The following is a 25,144-nucleotide window of genomic DNA, read 5'->3' on the forward strand; positions in this document are numbered from 1 at the left end:
CTGCCGTGTATGACAATTTTCTTTTCTTTCTGTTAGAAGGCAGACATGTCACAAATTCAAGTATAGCCTGGGGTTCTGGTGGTCCATGAGCAAAGTTCACTCAGGTCAGTGCTTGCGTTTCACGTGAACAGCTTGGCTAGCAGCGCCAGGTGATGCGCACTGAGGCCCACTGTTGGTCCATGGCTCCTTACCCTCCGCTGTCTGGTCCCTCGAGGCCTGAATTTTGATCCGGGCACATGACTCCTGTTTTCTTGCACTTGATTTCTATAAGGCTTTATGGATTTTATGTCACGCATGCTTGGGAAGAGCCTGGCAGGGGGACTAATGGCTGCGGTGTGCCGCAGTAACAGGCGGCCCAGCCTTTGTGTGTTCTGAGACCAGGGACACCACCAGGGCTTCATATTCACCTCGGAAACTCGCAAATCGCGTCCACATGGCACTAAATGGCGTCTGCAAAACTGTGTGCACACAGACCAGGGATTTTCTCTCGTAGTCGTGAAAGGATTCAGCATAGCTGTTGATTTAGACAGAAAGAGGTGAAGACCAGAATGCTGCGTCCACACACAAACTCACACATACACGCATTAAGTCGTCTGAATGTTGTATGACTGCTATTTCACAGTTACAAAAGTGGTTATTTGGGATAGCTGTGGGAGATAAAGAAACCACAGAAAAGCAAAAGGAAACATGACACTGATGACCCGTCACCAGTTTCTTGGGTGAGTTCATGCCGTATTTCAGTGTACACACACCCACGTACATGTTTATAAACTTAGGTTCTTACTCTGTAAACAACTCTACGTCTTGTTTTGAAAATATCCAATAACTAGGGCTTTTCCTGGGCTCTTGAGTATTTTTCGAATATGTCGTTCTAAAAACATCCACACCGTAGTACCTATTTTAATCATTCCACCTGTGCTGGAAACTTGAGCTTCCTGGTTTTTTTTTTTTTTTTTTTTTCTTCCTAGTAGACATAGCACTGTAATCTGCATAAATCTTTAAGGTCCTCCATGATTACTTTCTCACCAGAATTTCATGGAAACAAAGTGATTGGATGCAAGGCTCAAGAATTAGGAACATGCCAGAATTCCTGGGGACTGGCTTATAATGTTTTTTAACCAAGAGGAAAGTAAATATGTTATTTAGAGATGGATGGTCCCTTTTGCATCTAACTCAAAGCATTTTTTTCTGTGTGGCTGTTAAAGGGTTGTGTAGCAAAGTCCTTCCCTGCCTTTGAGAGCGCAGGCAATCTGACACCGCCTTATCTTGATGGCTGGTAACACAGGACGCCTCTCTTTCTCCTGACGTCCTGCCAAACTGTCATCTGACAGAACAGCCATTCTCTTGTACATGTCTAGTAAGGGCCACACTCTGCCTTTGAGACTGGAGGTAAGGTCCTTGAAAGCATCTGACCACCCTTTTACCCCAGAGCCCTAGAGCTCTGTCACTAGTAAGTGTTCAGCACATACTCACTCAAATGCAGCCAAAGCACAGCAAAGGAATCAATTCTTGAACAGTCATTGTCTTAGAACCTCTCGCAGCTGTGGATTGCACATAACCCACACCTACGTCACAGAAGACCCCGGCCCGACCTAGTGACACGCACGTCTGTGGTAGACCTTTAAAAAGAATGTGTATGCCCTGACCTTGTGGCTATTCGCAATGGCCATTCACTTCTAACTGTCCTAAATGCGGTGTCATGGCCACTTTCCCCCAATGTCCAGCTCAATGACCTGGAGAAGAAACACGCCATGCTTGAAATGAATGCCCGCAGTTTACAACAGAAACTGGAGACGGAACGAGAGCTCAAGCAAAGGCTCCTGGAGGAGGTGAGTGTTGGGCACCTGGCATGCAGGCCGGGGCACTTTGAAGGTGAGAGTGAGGATCTGTTGTGTTCAGTTCCCAGATCCAAATGAGAGGTTCAGAATGTTCGAGGCAGGGGAAGGTGGTCAAAATGTGTTCTTGAAGGCATTTAGCAAAATGAATGTGTTGTGAAGCTGGTGGGTCTCCATCCTCTGCATCCTCTCCGCCGAGCCTAGTGGGCTTGGGACGTGGTGAACAGGTGCCAAATGTAGGTTTATTAAACATACAGGTGAGTGGATATTGAGTTAAATCGTTCTTTGGAGTTCATACCTGATGGATATCAAGTCTACAGGCAGAACATCCATGCAAATTAGCTTTGCACACAGGGCAAAGACTTGATCAGATTAGGATGACTGCCAAATTTCATGAAGATTTTTGAACATTTAGTTAATTTGATTAAAAAAATTATGCTCATCTTTTGAGACATAATATGAAAAGCTCACAGTGATCTCCTGGACGCAGCTCTCCGTTATTTCCTGGACTTGCTAGCAGAATTCCCAAAATCACTTACTAAAATTGATGACTGAAACCCACTTCCAAACAAAAGCCCATATGTTGAATGGCTAAAGATGATGCTCATTAGAACTGACCTTCTAGCACAGGGCCCTCCCTGGTGGCGCAGTGGGTTAAAGCTCAGCACTATGAAGCTATTGTAGCCACTGCAGCACAGGTTCGATCCCTGGCCGGGAGTGGGGTGATCCTCATGGTATGGCAGACCTCTCCTGACCCGCCTGCTGTGTACTTTGTCAGTCTCACTGTTCTGCTCCCCACTCTGTCTCTGATGAATCCTCTCACCCCCCAACACCTCTGGCCTGTATCCTCGTTCTGTATGTATAAATAAATAAGTCTTTAAAAATAAATAAAAAGCAATGACCTTTCAGGACAAACGCATTTTGCAAAGATATTTAAGGAGAATTTCCATTCCAGTAGAGTGTTCTGTTTAACCCATAGTGAGCCTGAACCCCTAGTTCAAGTAACCAGGTTAGCTGTTCTGGTTAATTGGGGTTCCGTGGTATTGTACCTTAGCCGCGGAGGGGCTCTGCAGATGGATGTAACACTGCATTTAAGTTTGAGCAACGTGGTGAACATTTGCGGGTGAGTCGGACATGTTTTGTAAACTGGGACTTTAGAAACTATGCATGGGAAAATTCAGAAGAGAATGGTGGTGATGGTTGGAGAAGAGTGTGAATGTACTTAATGCTTAAAAGTGGCTAAGGTGGTCAATTTTGTTACATCTATATAGGTGTATGTTGTGGATAAAGGTGGATATGGGGAGTTTTATCCCAATATACATTTTTTTTCCAAGAAACATTTTTTAAATAAAGTTCATTTTTATGTGTTTGTGTGCACACGCACAAATGGAAACTGTACCAAAGGCAGCTCTAAGAGTACTAATGAAGTCCAAAATCTGCCTGGTGGTTGCATAGAGAACTACAGCCTGTTCTCTGCAGTGAATATGCAATTTCCTCACAGTAGGCCCAAGTTGGAAACAGGCAGAACAAAAATAATCAATGATCTCGCCTGTCCTGTTTCCCTCCTGTGGAAGGGGAATTGGCCCTGACAGCTCGTTTCTTTGGTCCAAGGTTACTTGGTGAGTCAGTGACAGCACTAGGAATAGAAAGCTGGGAGCCTGATTCAGGCCCCTCATTCTCACTGCTGAACCACATGGGACATTTCCATCTTCCCAGTCCCTAACGCACAGATTTTTGAGCACAGGCATCTGGCTGACACCGGATTGGAGGCAGTTTGCTGACAGCTGAAGCCTTTATAATACAAAACAACCTTTGTCACGTGCAGTGCAGCTGGGTCTTCCTTGTGCTGTGCTCTCCAGAGGGCTTTAGAGGCCTGTGACCAGGTACACCACCTTTGTCTAGACACCTGTATGGTGGGACTGGAGTCAGGCTCAAAGTCGGAAAGACTTTTTTGGTGTCATCTAAATTCCCAGCCCAGCCCTCTCTTCCTTTCACCCCTGTCCCTGGCAGCTTTTACTGGTGAGTCTTTCTCCCAGCTCTTTCCTTCTGAGTCTAACATGAACTCAGAAGGCATGTTACAGCCACTGCTGTTCCATTGGCTATAAAACAGAGTGAAAGTCCATTTGCGAATCCTGTCCAATTAGCGTACTGACCAAGGTCAGGTATCCCTCCCCAGCGCTCCTCAAAGCTGGGTCTCAGTGAGCCTCAGCCTAAATAACCACCATGAGTTTGACATCTGGCTCATGTTCCAGCAGCTCTGATTGCTAGGAAGTCTTTGTATTTTGAACTAAAGACTTTTAACTTCCACCTACTGGGCCTGCTCGGTTTAACACTGAAAAATAGAGCCACCTGTATTTCCAACCCAAATGGGAGATTAATATTGATTAAGCATCAAGTAGCTTGAGGACCAATCAAAATAATACACACTTATTTAGCAGGGGTCTTTCTGAGTCCTTCACAGGAATTAATTCACACTGTCCCTGTGACAGCGCTGTGAAACAACTACGTTCATTATCTCCATGACAGTCGATTGGTGTCTAACTAGTTTTCCTGTTCTAGATCGCTTTTTCTCTTTCTAAATGAAGCATTGCAAGTCCCTAAGTGTGGGTGTTCTTTTGGGTAGATTGATCTTTCCAAAGAGTTTAAAGAAGTCTGTGTGGTCTTAACAGCTTGCAGTACGGTGGGGCTCCTCCATCTCTGTGCTGCACCCCGAAAAACTCTGACGGGGACCGGGACTCTCTGGGCTTCCTCACACTGCTGATACCATTGACCTGGTAGCTCACCACAAGCCTCCCACTTGTTTTTTCTTAAACATCTTTATGTTATTTGTTCTCTGGAAATTTCAAAAGATGTCATCCTTTCGAACATTCTCTGGCTGGTTTTGACCCGTCCTCCCACCTGCCAGGCCCATTTCACAGCTGGTTCTGCCATCCGTTTCCTTCATACTTTCTCGCCACCCACAGCCCCCCTTGTGAAATCACCGGGCAGCTCTCAGCACGCAGCTCAAGGCTGCCCTTTAGCTTGGCCCTGGGAACAGCCTCCACTTGCTTCTCTCTGGGAAGCAGGTAAATGGTCTTGAATAACCCTCCATTGAGCACAAATGTCACTCTGGTTTTTTATTATAGTAAATAAGCAGCCTCTTTCTTGGAAAGCTAATGGGCAGTCGATGTGTTTATTCTAGGGAAATATTTTGGGCCTGGCTGTCATCAAACAGTTCACTGTCCCCAGCACTTATTTCTCTGCTTCCTGCCTAGTAATTAATGTTGTCCTAAAATAGTGGGAAGAACGCAAGAGGGTAATTTACAGAGGAAATCACTTGTGCTGTTCGAGCTTGGTGACATCCCCTAAGAGGTTATCTTAGCTGTTTTTCCTCTTTGTATTTCGGGGGGGTTGTGGTTTGATTCAGAAATTCCAGGTTGGCGCACAGACCAGGTGGCATTGGTTAGTCAGTGTCTCTGGCTTTATGGAAGAGGTGCTTTCTGGAAGTACCTCTCCCTTTATGGTAAGGCTGATAGGTGACCAGTGAACTGGACAGAGGGGGACAAAAGGACACAGGAAGCAGCACTACAATTCACCTGGCACCGCCGTCGGCTCGGCCCTATGCTTAGCACCTCCCCCCAAGGGAAGGTGTCACGCTCACATTCAGGCGAAGAAACTGAGGCTCCTGGAGTCAGCAGAGTTGCTGGCCCACACCACATGCCTGACACGTGGCAAAGTCGCATGGAAAGCAGGGTCTGGAAAATTCCAGGCCCAGGTTTGTTTCTACCCCCTGGTGTTGCCTCATGGACTCCACTCCCTGTCAAGAGGAAAGGCAGGCGAGGGAAAAATGTGGAAAGGCTGCTAAACACAGGAGAGGGGGCCGAAGAGGGCAGAGAGGATCAGTGAGCCCCCAACCAGCGGCTGAGTCTACTGCGGCCTGTGAAACCTCGGTGGTGGCATTTAGTGCTCCTCAGAGGCTCTCTGTCCCTGAGTCTGCAGAGGCCTAGGCCCCCAGGAGAGCGTGTTTGGGCCAGAATGAAGATAGGCTCGCCTGGGAGCTGAGTGAGCTCAAGCAGCGATGTGTTAGGGTAGCTGCTCTCTCCTGCTTTTAGAGCCAGAAGTGACTTTGAAGAGAGCCAGCCCGGAGCGGTGCGTTTCCAGCCTGCCCTGTCTTCTGGGTGACTTCCATTGTAAAAATTGGTCAGATTTGTAGCACAAAACTGCTTCCAGTATACTAAATTGAATTTTTTCTCCTGGGTTTTAGCAATGCTTGTGCTGAATCTAGAATTTTCCTTTCTCCTCACCCTGTAGAAATATCATCTTTGATGGTAGCTGTTGGGGTCCCTCCCCCTCCCTGTTGAGGGACTCTTGACAGTTCTAGTATGATTCCCCTTCGTGCATGGCACACTGAAAAGTGATTTACTACTGTAGCAGTTGAAATCTCAAAAACAAAAAAAAAAACCAGGGCAAATTGTCTCTAGGTTGTCATGGCAGGAAGCCTCGCTCAGGCAGCTCAGACTGTCAGGCCCCAAAATGACCTTAATGGGCCCTCTGAACAGGGGTGCAAACCCACCAGCCCAGCCTTCCCACATGGGGGCACCCTGGGCTTGCAGGCCATAAGGGATTTCTGTGAAAATCCTCTAACTGCATGCCTCATTTTGGATAAGAGACAGTTGGTAATTCTGGAATGAGATGAATTGGAAAGCTGAGCTTTTGGTGCCATGCCTGGAATTAATTTAGTGATAGGAGCAAAACAGTTGTGTGGCGCGGGGTACTGAGCCCCTGTCTGGCCTTTCTGCCCACCAGCAAGCCAAACTGCAGCAGCAGATGGACCTACAGAAGAACCATATTTTCCGTCTGACTCAAGGGCTGCAAGAAGCTCTAGATCGGGCTGATCTGCTGAAGACAGAGAGGAGTGATTTGGAATACCAACTAGAAAACATTCAGGTGAGGACTGCCACAGGGAATTGGCTTAATCCTTGTCTGCAGAGACCCAGCACGATGATAAAGGCCACCTGGCATCATGGTCAATTGTGTTTATTTCCCCCAATATTTTACTATGAAAATTTTCAAGCATTCAGAGAAGTTGAAAATTTCTATAGTGCTCAACCTCTAGAGTCTACGATTAGCCATGTATGATTTTTACTTTTTCCACATATCTGTCTGCCCAGTGGTTGATCTTTTTTGGGGGGGCGGTAGTTATATAAAGGTTAGGATGAAGTACATAAATACTGGCTCAGTGTGGTTGGTGTTGAATTTTTCAGGTACTGGTATTCCCAATGGCCTTTTTACTTTCTTGATAAAGTAATTTAAGAAATTGCTTCTCTTTCTGAGTCTGAGATTATTTTTGTCTTCATGAATTTTAGGTTCTCTATTCTCATGAAAAGGTGAAAATGGAAGGCACTATTTCTCAACAAACCAAACTCATTGACTTTCTGCAAGCCAAAATGGACCAACCTGCTAAAAAGAAAAAGGTGGGTCAGAGAGTCTGAAAAATGGGGGGTGAACAGTTTTTGCTTGATCATTATGATTCAGTGAATACCACAGTGATAGAGAATCATAGGGGTGTTGAAGGAAACAAAAACATACATTTTCCTGTTGTCTTTGGGTTGAAAGATAGGTTTTGAGATCATGAAACTGTCTCTTAAAGAGAGGATGTCATTATCAAGTCTGAAGCTATGTCCATGACCTTCAAAACTGTAATGCCTGTCTCTGTTTAGTGAGTGGTTGTTTTGTTTTTGTTCTGACAGCCGGGGTAAAAGCAGTGTATAGAGACAAGGGCCTCTAGAAGGGCTAGCAGGAATGTAGTGGAATTGCAGGACCAGAGAGATGACAAGCCATACCTGTGGAACTCCTGAGAGATTATGAGGTCCCACTGTATAGGACTTGAGAAAGAGAGAGGGGGGGTCTCAGGTCAAATGTGTGGCACTCCAGAGGGATTAACAGCCATCTGTGTGGGGCTTTGGGAGAATTCTTAAGGTCACACGTATGGGACTACAGAAAGGACTAGAAATCATCTCTGGTCCAGCTCTCTTCATTAGCTCACAAAGAGACGAGGGCCCTGAGAGCTGAAGTGACCTACCTAACATGCCAGACTAGAGAGCTGTGCCCTCTACCAGTACTGCTGTCCCCGCTAGGGTGGCATCAGATGAAAGGTCAGAAAAAGCAAACTGCGCTAAAGCTATGGACAGGGCTCTGTGTAGGTGGGCATGGGGAGAGTTTTATTAAGTCCCACACGTGCTTTCGGAAACCACCGACGGCCTCCTACTGGGCCTGGCCAAGTGTTCTCAGTCCACAAACGTCCCCAAGGAGCTCTCAGCGTCCGTCCGGAGACACTGGTGCACAGCGAGCTGTGGCAGCGGTTGCAGGCCTGGCTCGGGTGACTTGGGCTGGAGTGGCCAGGCGACCTTGCTATTCCTGCCACCCTTGCTGTGAGGAACTTAGAGCAGCACCCAGGAACAGCCTCGGCTGTGCAGTGGCTGCAGGGGAAGGGCCTTGTGTGCTGTGTGACTGTGCTTGTCCTGCTTCTGATATTTAATCTTTTTTTTTTTTTTATTTTAGCAGCGGACTGTTACTTAATTATGTAATTGATGTAGTTAGGGTGTTTCCATTTATTTTTCTGTTGTTGCATTCTTTTCAGCCACATTATTCTATGTTGGGCTTTTCTCTTCCATGCACAAAACGTGTTTTCATTTGCTTTTTTTGAGTCAGCCCTTTGTCTTGACATCATTTTTGTATTGGATTTATTTGGCTTCCTTTTTAAAAAACAAAACAAAGTAAAACACCCATCTCTGTGTCTTGTAACTAAGCATCCTGAGACAAATTCAAGGCAAGAGTGATTTCTGAACCGTCTCTCCTGACTCCATCCTCCACTTCCATTTTTTGAGGGCAAAGACTCAGGAAATGACTCTCCTTCTTGGGAATGCTGAAGGAAGAGGTGGTGGCAAATCAGCATCTTTAACCCTCTTGGTGAACGCTTTTGCACCCCTATTTTTTTTCCAGCTGACTGGAATGGGCTGAGGCTCAGTCACCCCTTTCCCCCTTCACATGCCATTTTCACTAAATCCGCTTACAGTGAGTATGCTCCTGGCTTTCGTGGTTTGCTCCTCCCAAGGCAGAGTTCCTTTAGCTAGTTCCAAGTGCCAGTTTCCAGGAGTTAGGAGATATCTCTGTTTCCATTGCTAGGGTTTATTTAGTCGACGGAAAGAGGACCCTGCTTTGCCCACACAGGTTCCTCTGCAGTACAATGAGCTGAAGGTGGCCTTGGAGAAGGAGAAAGCTCGCTGTGCAGAGCTGGAGGAAGCCCTGCAGAAGACCCGCATCGAGCTCCGGTCTGCCCGGGAGGAAGGTAGGGCGCTGTGTGTGCAGAGAGCTGTGGGAAAGGCAGAGGGCCCGGCTCCGGGAGATTGGTGGAGACTAGTCATTGTTTATGGCCTACACACATTCAGTCCAGACAGCCCAATTCTGGAAAATTCACCGCACCCTCGGTGTGCCGATCAAGCACGATTCTATCCGTTTGGTCTCGGGCCCTTGAAAGACACCCCGGGGGCGGTCCACTTGGTCTGGTCCTGTTGTTGCACTAAGAAAGGCCGTGGCCCGCTCTCTCTCTCCAGCTGCTCATCGGAAAGCCACAGACCACCCACACCCCTCTACGCCAGCCACCGCCAGGCAGCAGATCGCCATGTCCGCCATCGTGCGCTCGCCTGAGCACCAGCCCAGTGCCATGAGCCTGCTTGCCCCCCCATCCAGCCGCAGAAAGGAGTCTGCAACACCAGAGGGTGCGTTCTCAGGGGCCCTGGAGTCGTGTGGGCGATACTAATTAACTAAGAAACGAAGCCATATGGTAGAAACAGCTGTTAATAATACTAATACTAAGCTGGGCCCCTTGTGCCCTTTCCCACGGGTCCATCCTATAATTATGTGGGTCCACGTTACTGATTCTACTAGGAAAGAGGACAGGTAAGTCTTCTTCCTCCCCATCCCCAGTTTGCTTACCCAGGGTCAACTACTGTACTTTTCTAGTGATAATTCATGCAAGTAACTGCAGGTCCATATGATTCATGTATCTTACATAATTATCTTTTTTTTCTTCTTCTTTTTTTTTTCAATATTTACTTATGCATACAAGAACTGGGGTATACAGGTCAGAGTCTTGGGGGGGTGGTGGTGAGAGGCTTCACCAGAGACAGAGTGGGGAGCAGAACAGGCTGTTGTACTCAAACACACTGCCGAGGGGAGCAGTGGGCAGGACAGGCGTGGTCTGCTGCGCCATGTGGGTCAGCTCCCTGGCCGGGGATTGAACTGGCGTTGCAGGGGCTGTAGAGAGCTCCGCGGTGCTGTGCTTTAACCTCTGGGCCACCAGGGAGGCTCCTATAATTGTATTTTAAAGCGTATGAACAAACAAACATATCCTTTCAGCTCTTTTTTATTAACATCATCGTGCACTGACAGACACTGCAAAAGCACCTTTCCTCTCTTAGTTAAAAATGGTATCTTAGTGTTTCTTACTGTCACATAAAAATTTATTTCATCCTTTTAAAGGGCTGCGTGGGATCCATGGTGGGGGTTGTTCACCTGTTAAACCAGACCCTGTTGATGGGCATTTAGGTTATTTCCAGTTCCTTGTCACCACCAACTCCCCACATGAGTGTCCCCTCCCTGTGCGGGCATTGTGCCTAGGGGGGACGTGCGGGGCCATGCGGTGACCCAGATCACTGGACTCTCGAGTAACTGCACTGTTTCACATTCCCACCAAGTACCTGTGACAGTTCAGCTTCCAGTTTCTTCACCATCTCATCTTCCCCGCATTTTCGATCCTAGACATCCTAGAGGGTGTGAAAGGCCAGAGCATCTGTTCTTGGGCTTGGACTTGTCAGATTTCTTTTTATTATTTGTTGTCACAGCCCTTAGTGTGTGCTAACTGCCAAGTCCCCAGTCGGAGAGCTGATTTGCCAGTGTTTGTTCCCCTTCCTGGGGGCTGTCTTGGCACGTGCTTGATGGGCTCGTTGGCAGCCCTCTCAGGATTCTTCAAATATTTCTCCAGAATTCAGTCGGCGTCTCAAGGAGCGCATGCACCATAATATTCCTCACCGATTTAACGTGGGACTGAACATGCGAGCCACGAAGTGTGCCGTGTGCCTGGACACCGTGCACTTCGGACGCCAAGCCTCCAAGTGTCTCGGTAAGAAGCCGTGGGTCTCCACCTAAGAGAAATCTGTGCGATGGAGGCAGGTGTTTTTTTTTTTTTTCTTTTCTAAATTCCTCACCATAGAGTGCCTTCATTTTCAGGCTTTTAGTTTCAGTGGGAGGATACTGTATTTCCCCTGTGAAAGGAGTGAGTTTCTGCATGTGTTCAGCTCGTGTCTCCAACTGCCTAGGCAAAGCGCCTCTGGCTTTGCTATTTTCCAGCCACTGTCTGTCAGTCTCCTCTCTCCCAGGAAACGGTGGGGATCACCCGGATGACAGGACCCGGCAGGGGGCTAGCTGGTGGGAAGGGCACCGGTGGTTCCAGATCCGCCAAGTGTGTTCTCAGGGTGTTCACTGCTTCTCCTAGAGTGTCAGGTGATGTGTCATCCCAAGTGTTCCACGTGCTTGCCGGCGACCTGTGGCCTGCCCGCTGAATACGCCACACATTTCACTGAGGCCTTCTGCCGTGACAAAATGAACTCCCCAGGTCTCCAGAGCAAGGAACCCAGCAGCAGCTTGCATCTGGAAGGCTGGATGAAGGTGCCCAGGTATGGATGCAGAGTGCCTTGGGCCGTGTAGGTGCGGGTGAAGGGCAGCCGAGAGCCCACCCCCACATGCGTCACCTGGGCACAGGGCTTACTTGATGCCACAGTCACTTGAGAAACAGCAGGTGCAAGGACACTCTGACCTACCTTTTGCCTTCATGAAAGTAGAAGCTAAAACTCCCATGTAAAAGCTGCACTTCTGAGACCAAAAGGGAAGAAAACATTTGTGCCCCCAGAGACATGGTGGGCCAGGCAGCCCAGAGATGTCTAGGCAAGGAGACCTGGTCGGAGGTCTTGTCAGAGGAGGCTCTTTCTTAGCCTCCCTGCACTTTTAGTCACAGTGCCACAGCGCTTCTTTTTGTTCGGTTGCATGTACGAGCCCGTGGGCCGCCGCCTCTGGGTCCTTACTGTCTGGTCGAGACGCCCCGTCCACACAGCACAAACCTGCACGTCTCCTGTTGCGCTGTCTTCTGTCTGTCAGATTCCAAGAACAGCCCAGAGCCTGCAGGGTAGAGCAGGTCAACCCTCCCCGCCACAGCCATCCCCTGAGGTCTGCTAGGCCGCTGTCTTCCCGGGAGCACTCCGTCCCCCCCCTCCATCTGACACTTGAGTTCAGACCCCTCTCCTTTGCATCTCTGTTTTCCCAGAAATAACAAACGAGGACAGCAAGGCTGGGACAGGAAGTACATCGTCCTGGAGGGGTCCAAAGTCCTTATCTACGACAACGAAGCCAGAGAAGGTAAATTAGCAGTGCAGGGGAGCGTGCTGCATGTGGGTGGCCCAGGCCGCCCGGCTTGGCGCGAAGGCTGCTTTGGGGCCAGCCTTCCGCGATTTCCCATTTACGGAAACCGAGACCCAAATGACTTGCTGAAGGCTATTGGTACGATACTCACGTCTATAGGTCCCCCTCTGAGGAACCCGCAGGGCGCTGCCCTGAAGACTCTACCTGCTAATACACCTTCAGAGAACTTCTGCCTCAGTCAACTACCCCATAAATCCGCATCGTCATCAGAAATTTGACTGTGCTACTCATCTGACACACTTTATTTTTTTTTTATCTTCCCTCTCCTCCTTCTCTGGACACCTTCCCTCCTCCTCTGTTCTCGTGCGCCTCTTTCCACGCATACCCTGTCTCTCTGTCTCTCTCTTTTCCTCTTCTCCCTTTGTTCTCGTTCCTGTTCTTTTGTTTTTCTTTCTGCCCTTCCTCTTTGCACCAAGCTGGACAGAGGCCGGTGGAAGAATTTGAGCTGTGCCTTCCCGACGGGGACGTATCTATTCATGGCGCCGTTGGTGCTTCTGAACTCGCAAACACAGCCAAAGCAGGTGAGGGGTAGCAGGAACACCCCACCCTGGAGGGGGGCTGGGCTTGCTAACGCAGGAAGGGGGGCCTGTTCAGCTCCCCTGTCTGTGCCTGAATAGCTGGGGCTTTAGTACCTTGGGGCGCTCACCCCCAGCATCATGAGGGAAGCCCACACCCAACACTGTGCTCTGTCGAATCTCCTAGATGTCCCATACGTACTGAAGATGGAATCCCACCCACACACCACCTGCTGGCCTGGGAGAAGCCTCTACTTGCTAGCCCCCAGCTTCCCCGACAAACAGCGCTGGGTCACCGCCTTAGAATCAGTTGTCGCAGGTGGGAGAGTTTCTAGGGAAAAAGCAGAAGCCGACGCTGTGAGTATGAAAACGGGTGTTGGCACCTGTCTCTGTAAAGGGGGCTGACTCGGGAGCCCGTCTTAGCTATAGGAAGCCCACCGGGCACTGAGACTCCCCAGGGCCCTCTCCCTGGGGGCGATGGCTAGAGCCTGTCCCAACCAGGAGTTTCGTGGTGACAGACCCCCCTCGGGGGCCAGTCAGAGGGGGATGGACACTGCATGTCAGCTCTGGGCAGGATAGGTCTTCCCGTGACAGCAGCCACACGAGAACATGTGAGGCAGTCTTGTCTCTCGTGAACCCTGATGCGGTGGTCTCGTCAGGAGGCTTGGGCCACCTGGACAGAAGGCGCCAGCCCCATGCCCACCTCAGGCAGGCTGCTCCCAGCCTTCTCAGTCACCGCCGCACCTGCTCTTCTGTAGGCAGGCCTGAAATCCTCTCAAGATGTTAGAAACGTAGGTGTGCCGTGATTGGCATCACTCCTACTAGACACTCCTACTAGAACGTTCCAGGATACAAACAGTGCTCACCACTCGCTGTTTTCCCCACCAACGACCAGACTTCTCATATACCAGCTCTTCATAAACATGGCAGTGTAGCCACTGGAGAATTAGCCATGAGCTTCCTCCCCCCAGCCCCTACCCCCAGTGCCGCCCATGGGAACTTTGCTTCTGGGCAGACCTGTGCTGACCTGTCATCACACGCCTGAGCCTTTTACTGAAAACACATCACTGTGTGTATAATAGGCCCCTGGCTGCGTGTCCTACGAGCTCCTGCCTGCGTGGGTCCAGGTAAAGATGCCCAAGCTTGCTGGTTTGCTGCTGACACTGTGCTTTGCACGTCTGCAGTGGTCTGGAGGGCAGGAGTCTTCCTTGTGGCTTATTAACGCCTCACAGGCAAAGTCCTCAGGCGCAGCTTATTTTCTCGCAGAGCCCTCTACGTCTGCCGCACTCGTGTCTGTCCAGGCCGAGTTGTAGCCCCGATGCTAACTAACGACCATCCTACCAAACCAAAGCCTTTCACATCTTCTTACCTTGCGAGCTCAGATCAAAATCGGGGAGAGCTGGTGCCCGTGTGTGTTTGTGGGCGTTTTCAGGAGTAACTCGCCTGTCTCCCGAGCAGCAGGCTTCTCTTCCTTCTTGCTTTTGCCTGTCTGGAGGGTCAGATGCAAACAGTTCCATCTCACCATGTCTTTTTCTTTTCTTTTCTTTTTTCCTTCTTTCCATATGCAAAGAAACTGCTTGGAAACTCCCTGCTGAAACTGGAAGGCGATGACCGACTGGACATGAACTGCACACTGCCCTTCAGCGACCAGGTGCGGCGGCGTGTGCGGTCTGCCAGTGGGGCGGGCTGTGCCCACGCGCCATTCGTCTTGCGCCGGGGCTGTTGCCGGATGGGATCTTGCTCACGTTCTGCCCTCGGTGTCTGCTGTGCAGGTGGTGTTGGTGGGCACCGAGGAAGGGCTCTATGCGCTGAATGTCTTGAAAAACTCGCTCACCCACATCCCAGGCATTGGCGCCGTCTTCCAAATCTATATCATCAAGGACCTGGAGAAGCTACTCATGATAGCAGGTGGGAGTCTGAGGACCCGGCACTTTTATCCCTTGTGAGGGCAACAGTTTGAAAGCCAAATGCCACGCTCACGGGACCTGGTGGCACCTGCCTCCTGCTGGTGGGTTCCTTCATCCGCACCCCTGCGGGCTCTCTGTTCAGGTTTGGTTCCTCGGTGTCGTAGGCAGTGCAGTCTGACACCCCAAAGAACAGCTCCCCATTATGCCCACAGAAGAGGAGTCAGCGGGACCCTTTGCCCTGAGCCATGATCTCCCCAGACAGGCCCTGGGTGCTCTCTGCATGCTCTGTGGCCTCTCTCGGACCCAACTCACCACTTGTTAACGTTTTCACACACACTTATTTGAGCCACTGGAGGACCAGTGGCAGCTGTGATCCCAGAGTCTTCCCTGTGTCCGCTTCTGAGGGGAACACACTCATTTACTGGCTCAGTGTCTGAAACATCCACAGTTGGGTCTTGACTCAGGAGCGGCTGGACGACCCCGGGCTGGCATTTCTGGGCCTGTCAGCACTTCCCTCTACGCGCTGTGTTTCCTTTTCCTGGCTTTCCTCCTTTCCGCGCTTCCATCCTGACTTTATTCTTTAGAGCAGCTGTAGGTTCACAGCAAATTGAGCAGAAAGTACAGAGAGTTCTCACATCGCTCCTGCCCCCACACACAGCCTCCCCCTCTTCACACCCCCCAGCAAAGTGCACATTTGTGGTAGTTGATGAGCCTAAAATGACACATCATCATCCCCCAAAGTCCATTGTTTACCCTGGGGCTCCCTCTTGGTTCTGTCCATTCCAGGGGTTCTGACAAGTGGGGATGGCCTGTACCCACTGTTATCATCCCATGCGGAGCTGTTTCCTGAGGTACAGTTTTTGAGCTCACGGAATTTAGCACTTGCACACCATTACCTGATGTATCGCTCAAACTCAGGTTGTACCTGTGGTGGCTCCAGGAATGAGCTTTAGAGGATTTTCCCCTTGATGCTTGAGCCACGCCAGGATCATGCACTGCAGTCAGTCTCCTTCAAGCTGGAGCAGATCTTTCGTCTTTCTTTTGGCTTTTAGAGCACTGACAGACTCCCTCGTAGTCCCTGAACATTCTTCATTTATTTCATAAGGATCATGTTGGAAAATAAAGTTCACATTGGATTCTCTGGCCTTATGTCCATGAATTTTTTTAGTCTTTCCGAGTCTTGACCAGGTGACCAAATGTTTTTATTTTAGATCTAAAACCCAGCACTCAACTGTGTTTACAGGAATTTGTGGAAAACCCAGCCCACCCACATGGCCCATTCAGTGTTTATTTTATGAATAGAAGTAGAACTGCCATCTTTGTCCTTTGCCTAAGGACTTCACACTGACAGAGAGTCTATTCCTTTTTCTCCTCAGGAGAAGAGCGGGCCCTGTGTCTTGTCGACGTGAAAAAAGTGAAGCAGTCCCTGGCCCAGTCTCACCTTCCCGCCCAGCCGGACATCTCACCCAACATCTTCGAAGCTGTCAAGGGCTGCCACTTGTTTGCTGCTGGCAAGGTGAGTGCTCCTGGGACCTCAGCTGTTGGAATGTTCTGAAAGGTGTGCACTGCTGGTCCTTCCACTGGGCTGATTGAATTGACCTTGAAAACTGTATATCCTCAGTGTCCTCCCTGGTGGCCTAGGGGTTAAGTCTCAGTGCTATCACCACGATGGCTGTGTTCCTTCCCTGGCTGACTCACATACGGCACAGCAAACCTCTCCTGTCTCCTCTTCTCTCCGCAGTCTTCTTTCAGTAGATCTGCCATTTCTGCTCCTTGTCTCTGATGACTCCTCCTCCCCCTCGCCTCCCCAAACCTTTGGCCTATACCCCAGTTCTTCTTTGCAATCAATCAATCAATCTGTAAAAGAAAAACAAAACTATCTATCTTTCAAACTGGGTTAATTTTTTTTAATTAAATTGTATGAATTCCTTTAGGCTTATGAAATAATACATGCTGTCATTAAATTTAATACAGATTTTGAATCTACAGGAAATGTGAGGAAAACCAGAATAACATTAATAAAAATAAAAGGATGATCCATGGTTTGAAAAAATGATGTATGTATGTATGTGAGATGGAGTCCTTTTTATTTTTAAATTCAATATGGAATTCTACATCTGAGGTGAAGGAAAGGATGTGTGATTACTAAAAGCTTGTAAATCCTGATTTATGACGTTTGTATAACAGCAAGTCAATTCATGAGGTTTCAAGTTAATCCTTTGGAAGTTAATAGCATTTTGAAAATTGTCACATAAATACTTTTGCTTCTCTATGTCTTAAAAAATAAAAAAGTATTTATGGTACCTGCAGCTTTCATGGAATCTGGATCCAGACTTTGTAGACCCCAGACACTGCTGGAGTCCTGCTGTTGAAAACCTTTGCTCATTCAGACTCTTAGTCAACATTCACCAGGCACAAGCCAGGTGCTGGACTGAGCCTTCAGAGTGGTCTGTCCTGAAGGGCGGACTGGCCAGGAGAGCTGGCCGACCCAAGGCTCTTCCCCGAGGGCTGTGGTTTCTGGGGCCCTGAGCCCAGCAGGGAAATCTTTTTCCTAGTGACTCAGTGGGTGTTGGGAGGTTTCATGGGGACAGATAATTAAAAGGCACCAGAATGTCAGATGAGAGAATGGCTGGCCTTGGAAGGGTGTTGATTTGCGAGATGAGAGTGAGGAGGCTGATAGGATGTGGCCTAAGGGAACTGGGGCTTTCAGACAGGAACCAAGGGAGGTGACTTTTATACCCTGGTCAGGGCCAGCTTGCTTCTTTTTCAAGAGAGCACTTCTTGTTTCTCTCAGTTCTTTGTGGCATCCACTTGGAGTACTTAACATTTCTCATCCTCACTCAGTTTCGTCAGAGATGCTCTGATGCCGCTGGTCTTTACAAAGGAGCAGCTTTGGGCCTTGTTCTCCTGCAGTATTACTTCTTTGTTTTGCATTTGTCTGTTTTTCGTCTCTGTTTTCTAGGACTTCCCTCTGTTACTCTTTTTCTGACGTCTCATTTAGCTAGTCAATCTTCCGGTCTTCTCCAGAACAAGTCTTTTAAGACTGTACATTTTTCTTACTACAATTTTAGTTGCCTCTTTATGAATGTTTTTCATTCCATTTATTCTGAATTCCTTATAATTGCTTCTGTTGCTGATGAGTTACTTAGAAACGTGCATTTACTTTCTAAAACTTAGTTTCAAAGCTATAAATTTCCTTGTTTATAATTTTCAAAAATATATGGAATAAGCACATGTGTTCTGAAATTGTAACACCTACCAGTGTGGTAAACAAACGAAACCCTGCCCACGGTCTCCATTTCTGTGTCCCTCCCACACCCCTCCTGCCTGCCCCACCTGCCCTCCCACCTGTGGACCCTCACGGGGGAGCTGATTGAGCTGTGAGTTTCTTTGCAATGTGGGTGAAATGCGAGGATCTCGTTCAGGGGGTTAAATAAGAGGGACTTGTTCCAGAAAAATAGTTTTGATGCCATAACCCTCATGTAGGTCTCAGCTAAGAAATCTTCCCTAAATTCCTAGCAGTTTCTACTGCCTTTCCTCTCCCTTGGGCTAAGATTGTCAAAGGCGTCAGTCTCCAGTCTCCAAAGGATGCACAAAAGGCACATCCACACCGACGTGTGCCCTCGCGAGTGGGCCTCCGAGCCCCTGAGTCCCCCCGCCCCAAGGCTGCGGCTCTGGCCTGGGCTTGTTCTGCACCATCCAACCCTAGACAGCCTGGATGGTGTCTGGAGACAAATTTGGGTGTTGCCACCTGGGGAGGGGCAGCTGCTGGCCTGCGGTGAGTGGAAGGCAGGGCTGGCGCTCAGTATTCTTCAGGGTACGGGCAGATTCCGTCTGGGCCAGGGCGTGAGCCGAGGGTGAGGAACCCTGCTCCGCAGTGGACGTCTTCTCCTAGTTTTGCCGTGGAGCCAGTGTGGACACTGGCATTACTCTTTTTTTCTTTCTGTCCCCCACTTGCTTTTCAGATTGAGAATGGGCTTTGCATCTGTGCAGCCATGCCCAGCAAAGTCGTCATTCTACGCTACAATGAAAACCTCAGCAAGTACTGCATTCGGAAAGTGAGTCCCGGCGGCTGACCCGCTCTCCGCCAGCCGGCCTGGCGAGCCTGCGGCCTGTCCCCTGGGCTCTCACCCTCGGACCTCCAGAGAGGGAGAGAGAGACAGCCGCCCTTCTTGGAGGAAGCCCCAGGCCCCTCGTTCTGCAGATTTCCCCTCTGGCTTGCTTTCCTCCTCACATATGTGAGCTGCCTGCCCCCCGCCCAGTAAATTCAGCCCTTTATTAGGGGAGAAAGGAAGCTGACTGAGAAGACTCTTCTTGTGAACCAGATGGAAAAAGGAGGGTGATCGCTCTGAGAAGCTAGCAGTCCCTGGTGGTACTTACCAGAGTCTTTCTCAGATCTGGAAGTCTTTTGCTAATAACCTTTGTAGAACCTGTGCTGGCTGCAATTGGGTATGTGAGTGGGAAGCTGTGACCCCACTGTGGTGGGGACACTGCAGTGGGGACAGGGAGTGTGTTTGATCATTATGCCTGACCAATCTCACACAAGGCTGACTGTTGTCCCCGGACTAAGTGCGAACCCCAGCATCAGCCTGAGCCTTTTAGCCTCACAGAGAAACCTGTAAGGGCTGTTAGCTGCTAGAGCAACAGTTTCTTCCCTGGCAGACCAGTGGTGCTTCGGGTGATGCTTCCCCTTTTGGGACCAGAGACGAAGCTGGCTGTTTCACCAACGCTGCACAGCAGTTCTGAAAAGCAGGGCATCACCTCAATGTTCAGTGAGAGCCGCGGTTGCAGAGTCGACACCAAATCCAGTTTGATCATTCCTTGCCATTCCTTGATCCCACTTGGCCTAAAAGTTTCTCACTCTTAGCGGGTAATCAGTTAATATTTAGTGATGATGATAATACTTACTAGAATTTGAGCTGTCAAGGCCTCCCTGGTAGCCTGGGGGTTAAGTCTCCATCTGTCACTGCTGTGGCTGAGTTCCATCCCCGGCCAGGGAGTAATCCACATTTTGCAGCAGACCTCTCCTGTCTCACCTGCTGCTCCCCTCAGCAGTGTATTTCATTGGATCTGCCTGCTCTGCTCCCCACTCTGTCTCTGGTGAAGCCTCTTACTCCCTGAACCTTTGGCCTACTCCCTAGCTCTTCTATGCCAAATAAATATATTTTAAATTAGTAAATAAAGTCCTTTAAATTATAAAGCAACAACAATAAAAAGAATTTCACCTGTCAGCTTCAGGTGAAACCTGTTCCTGACCGCTACTTGAAATAACAGGCCTCGATATTTGAAGACAGGAGGGTTGACCTGAAAACAAGAATAATTAAGAAGCAGATCATTAAGATTGGATTACAGTAGTGATGTGATAATAATAAGACTCAAATTAGAACCTTAGAAGGAAACAAAAGCCAACCCTCTAACCATGACCGTTCATAGTTGGTGCATTTTTCCAGACTTTTCCTGGGATAAGCCTGTCTTATTTTAAAGATCACTCCCTGAATGCTACCTTTGTGTTGAAATGGTGTTTCTGGCCCCTTTTTTTCTCCCCTGCTACTGGGCCCGATTTTTAGAACCCAGCGGTCACAGAGGGATCACTGTCCCAGCGAGGGACTTGGGCAGGTTGAGGGTGCTTCGAGCGGCGCCGGCCACGGTTGCTTCCTCATGTGCGGTGGGAAGAGAAGAGCAGGGGTGGGGTGAGCACTCACGTCCTCTGCCCTCTGTCTCAGGAGATAGAGACCTCGGAGCCCTGCAGCTGTATCCACTTCACCAACTACAGTATCCTCATTGGAACCAATAAATTCTACGAAATCGACATGAAGCAGTACACGCTGGAGGGTAGGCCCTGCCCTGCCCTGCCCCGGCCAGCGGCCCAGCACCCGCCAGCCGCCGGCAGGAGCCCTTCCTAAGGCCCCTTCTCGTGCCTTTTCAGAATTCCTGGATAAGAACGACCACTCCCTGGCGCCTGCGGTCTTCGCCTCCTCTTCCAACAGCTTCCCTGTCTCCATCGTGCAGGTGAACGGTGCCGGGCAGCGGGAAGAGCATCTGCTCTGCTTCCACGGTAAGCCGGCGGCGCCCAGCGCCTTGAGGGCTCCTGGGCCCCGGGTGCCCGCACTGGGCCGGGGCCGGGGGGCCAGCGGGCACTGGGAACAGGGTGCCAATGCCTCTGACCTCCGGGCGGCTGTCTTCGCTGCTGCTGTGTTCTCCCGTTCCCTTCTCTTTTTCTTGAGATCCCCTTCAGCCCCACCTCCAGATCTCTGGGGCTTGCTTTCTCTTCCTGCCGGGCTCTTGGTCTCTTTCCCCCCTTCCTCCTCGCCTGCCTCCTCGCCCTGCGTCTGCGTCAGCTTCCTTCTTGGTCCCTTCTGTCTCTCTCCGTTGGCTTGAGCCCTTGTTCGTCAGTAAGCCCCGGGCTGTGGCCCAGCAGCCTTAGGCGCTAACCACTCTGTTGAGTCTGGCTGGCAGTTCCCTTGCTCTCTGTCCACGTGAGGGTCACTGACACCCCTGCTCTGGGCTCTGACTCCTTGCAGAATTTGGGGTGTTCGTGGATTCCTATGGAAGACGCAGCCGCACAGACGATCTCAAGTGGAGCCGCTTACCTTTGGCCTTCGGTGAGTGAGGCGAGGTGGGACGTGGGGGCTCTGTCTCGCCAACAGCCAGTGTCCTGGGCAAGAACTGCAGGTAGAACTGTCTTGGTCTGTCCATGGACGCCAGTGCCACACAGAACCATCCAGATAAATGTTCCTGGTAAAGTTCTGAGGCTTGACCCACGGTCCCAGCCTCGTGAAATATTTGCCAGGCCCTATAGCAAAGGTGTTGCCCCCTCCCCCACCCACCAAGAACTCCCTGACGCCATCTCAGCGGCTGCTGGGCCTATCAGTATAACCAGCTCTCAACGGACAGAGCAGGTCGTGTGTGACTAGCAGCTCAGCTCCTCTCTGCACACTGCCCAGGAGAAGCCCGCCCATACGCCCCTAAAGAGCGTGAGCACGCGCCTGTAAACTCACGCAGGCATACAAAGCGCGCCAGGCGCCCTGTGTGAGTGTCCGGGTGCGCCAGCGTGGCTGAAAGGCTGTTTCCTTTATGCGAGGCCACTGATCAGGCTCCACATTTCAGAGACTTACGACCACCACCACTTTCCCTTGCCCACGAGGCTCTGGCCTGACTGAACTGTTCTGCCTCCGTGGGGGACCGGGCACCCGGGAGGGGCAGCGGGCGGGCAGTCAGCGCCGGCCACCAAGCGAGCTCAGGCCGACTCGGGCAGCTTCCGAGGGCAGAGGCTGGAGGGCAGAGGTGGGAGCAGTGGGCTGAGACGCCAGGCCAGCAGACTGTGAGGCTGTGAGGACTGCGAGGCGTGACTAATAGGCCTCATACCCACGTATTAATTTACCACAGGGAATCTTTGTGATGATCTCTCTCCTTTTCAGCTCCTGTCAGAGCCCGGAGTTTCTGTAACACTGTGATAGAGAGATAGATCTTTCAGACCAGAAACACTTAATAATCTGTGAACCCACTCTTTTTCTTAATCTAATTTTATAGAAAATATATACAATCGAATGGCTTTCAAAAGTATATAATGAGAAGTCTCACCCATATCATCTCTCCCAAATATTTCATACCTGTTTCCCTAAGGAAGAAAAAAGCTTTTAATGAGTTTCTTACCCTCACACTGCTAAATGTAGATTTGGCACAAAAAATACGTATCTTTTGGCCCTCCTGCCTTTGTGTCTTTTATCAGGACAGAGCACATTTTACACATTATTCTAAATATTGCACCTCAGCTTCCCCGTCACTGCAGAGAGCCTCATAACTGCAGAATCCCATAGGTGGGATTCCGTATGGCGCGGATCCCCAGGCCACACAGTTGCCTTGGTTCCCATCTGCTGTCACAGCTTGGTGGTGAACGAACCCACTTCATTCTGCGGGCACAAGGCTGGGGGTGGGGGGGGGTGGCGATTAAAGTCTTCAGGTGGGGTTGCATTGCAGCCAGATTTTGATTTTCTCCCCTTTAACCCTTCTTCACCCCACACTCTCCATGGTGGCCACACAGCTTACAGAGAACCCTACCTGTTCGTGACCCACTTCAATTCGCTTGAAGTAATCGAGATCCAGGCCCGTTCCTCTCTGGGGTGAGCATTGCCCTCTGTGCTTTGAGAAGCACATCTCTGGGGTGGGGTGTCGGCCAGCTCGTGCCTTTCTTCCCTGGTCCTAGCCACGGAGGTAGCCGCCGCATAACCGCTTCATCTGGAACCCACAGGACCCCTGCCCGAGCATATTTGGAAATTCCGAATCCACGCTACCTGGGCCCTGCCATTTCCTCGGGTGCGATTTACCTGGCATCCTCCTACCAAGATAAGTTAAGAGTCATCTGCTGCAAAGGAAACCTCGTGAAGGAGTCCGGCACTGACCACCACCGGGGCCCCTCCACCTCCCGCAGGTACGGACCCGCTCCTCTTCCTCGTTACAGGGGGCAAAGCAGAAGGAGCTCCTGTTAAAGAGGCTGTTTCCCAGTCTTCCAACTCTTTGAGATCTACGGCACTGAAATGGCACTGTCCTTTCTACATGCCCAGTGAATTTCCATGTGCCTCCCTGTGAAAAGGTGGAAGGAAATGTCTGGTCCTTCTCTGCTGGGTATTTCCAATGGCTCTGTTTGGAATGGGTCATGAATTATGCATTGGTTGCTTTAGCAGATACTGTGCTGTGCTAGTTGGGTTTGCTGCAGGAGGGAGAGTGGTGAAAACCCCCTCCCTGGTGCCACCCAGAGGGATGAGGCTTGCATCGGGGTCATTCAAGGACTGTGGGAGCTTCTAGGAGGGCCCTTGGCCTGGACTTGGGGCTAGAAGCCTTCCTGGAAGATTGAGGCCCTAAAATGGGCCATCCCTTCTTCCTTCTTTGCATGTCTTACCACTTTCTTGTTGAAAACCAACCCAAAAACATAACCTAGCGACTCTGGGAACCAGATCCCTGCTCTCTAGGTGTGTTGGGTGCTGTTTGACTGTCCTGGACTAATTCTGTGGAGTCTGTATTCTAGCTTCCTGCACGTCCAGCCATTAATGTTTCTGACTGGTTAGTTTCATGTCAGCTCACGATTGGGCGGAGATTTCTGTAATGCATTGGAGAGGCAAGTCTTCCCTCATTCGTTCTTTCCTCTGTGTGTGTTTTTGTTTTTGTTTTTTGGGCGGGGGTGGTGGGCACAGCACAGCCTTGAGAGTAAAGAGAATGGAGCCTGCTCAGGTTTTTTCCAGCATGTGCACTGCCTACATCTTGAATGTGTGGCCTTCTAGCTCCCCAGGAATATGCAGGGCCACTTCAGATCCCAGAAAGGCCTCATTCTCAGGCCTTCTGTCCATGTGTCGGGCCAGTCTTGGGCAGAATGTAGAATTCAGCTTGGCTGAGTGTGAGTCACAGCGGGCGACATTGCCCGGCTCCGCAGAGCAAAGCAGGAAGTGTAACTCTGCAGAAACCATAAAAGTGACATGGTAGATCATCGGTCATTAATGCATGTGGAGTGGGAGCTTGCCCGCTCAGCCTGGAGTGATGGGCATTTTCTTTCACCCCATCACTCTAAGCCGACGTCCCAAATGCCCTTCTCTGAGCTGTCCTTCTTCCCCCGGGCAGCACGCACCCTCTCAAATGCTTTATGACAGGCCCTGTGACCGTTCTATAATTCCTCTTCCATTATAAATTGGCTTAATGTATTACTCCTACTTGGCATTTATTTTTTATATGTCTCCTGTATCTCAAAGCCATATGGCTAGAGAGGAGTATCAGCTTTGATGTCGAGGTGCTGACGGCTGAGTCACCTGGAAGCCCCCCCACATGGGGCTCTGGCTCTGTGGCTTCTGTGGCCACCCTGGGCGTGGAGGCACGAGGAGGACAGGGAACTCCTCACAGCAGACTGACCACTCATGCAGGCCGCTCTGTTTCACTGCGCAGCAGCAGTTGGCCAACTCTCTGGAGACGTCCAGCTGGGAAATTTCAGCTTCAATGGCCATGTGGTCTCTGTCTCAGTGACTCAGCTCTGTGGTTGTTGTCTAAGGGCCACACAGAAGGCGTGGTGGTCACCGGTCACTCTTGGTTTATAAAACAGGCATCTGTCTGGACGTGTGGATTTGGCTCCCTGCTTGTGTTAGGGTTCCCCAGGGTGACCCCCGGGAGGTCTTTGCAGCTCAGTTGCTTACAGGCATTGACAAAAGCCGCTCAGACAGAGTTAGACCCGTAGTTGGGGGGAAAGTCAACACGTTGATAAATAGCCTTTTGCAAGAAGGATTTAAATACCAAGGATTAAGTCTTTGGGAAAACCGTTGCCACCTTAGAATACTTTGGAGGAAATGACGGCAGCTTTCCTGTGAAAGTCTGATATTAACGGAAGGGATGTCATGCA

At 50.1% G+C, this 25,144-nt stretch overlaps 1 protein-coding gene across 3 annotated transcripts in view; it reads left to right on the top strand.

Annotated features, from left to right (window-relative positions):
- CIT (citron rho-interacting serine/threonine kinase) overlaps positions 1-25,144 on the top strand; it is a 149,969-nt gene that overhangs the window by 120,190 nt on the left and 4,635 nt on the right. For 2 of the 3 annotated variants that reach the window (XM_012731088.1, XM_012731090.1), the window contains 19 exons: positions 1,725-1,829; positions 6,621-6,761; positions 7,181-7,288; positions 9,000-9,162; positions 9,428-9,592; positions 10,858-10,995; positions 11,368-11,548; positions 12,193-12,284; positions 12,764-12,868; positions 13,050-13,219; positions 14,433-14,513; positions 14,635-14,770; positions 16,146-16,285; positions 18,735-18,827; positions 20,493-20,601; positions 20,696-20,824; positions 21,291-21,371; positions 22,811-22,889; positions 23,018-23,197. In XM_012731088.1, coding sequence (XP_012586542.1) covers positions 1,725-1,829; positions 6,621-6,761; positions 7,181-7,288; positions 9,000-9,162; positions 9,428-9,592; positions 10,858-10,995; positions 11,368-11,548; positions 12,193-12,284; positions 12,764-12,868; positions 13,050-13,219; positions 14,433-14,513; positions 14,635-14,770; positions 16,146-16,285; positions 18,735-18,827; positions 20,493-20,601; positions 20,696-20,824; positions 21,291-21,371; positions 22,811-22,889; positions 23,018-23,197 — 2,396 coding nt within the window. The remainder of the gene's footprint in view (positions 1-1,724; positions 1,830-6,620; positions 6,762-7,180; positions 7,289-8,999; positions 9,163-9,427; positions 9,593-10,857; positions 10,996-11,367; positions 11,549-12,192; positions 12,285-12,763; positions 12,869-13,049; positions 13,220-14,432; positions 14,514-14,634; positions 14,771-16,145; positions 16,286-18,734; positions 18,828-20,492; positions 20,602-20,695; positions 20,825-21,290; positions 21,372-22,810; positions 22,890-23,017; positions 23,198-25,144) is intronic. The other variant, XM_012731089.1, reaches the window with a different exon arrangement.

This window comes from Condylura cristata, unplaced genomic scaffold (genome assembly GCF_000260355.1).
Source record: "Condylura cristata isolate star-nosed mole 26May11 unplaced genomic scaffold, ConCri1.0 scaffold00029, whole genome shotgun sequence".
Taxonomy (NCBI): Eukaryota; Metazoa; Chordata; class Mammalia; order Eulipotyphla; family Talpidae; genus Condylura; species Condylura cristata.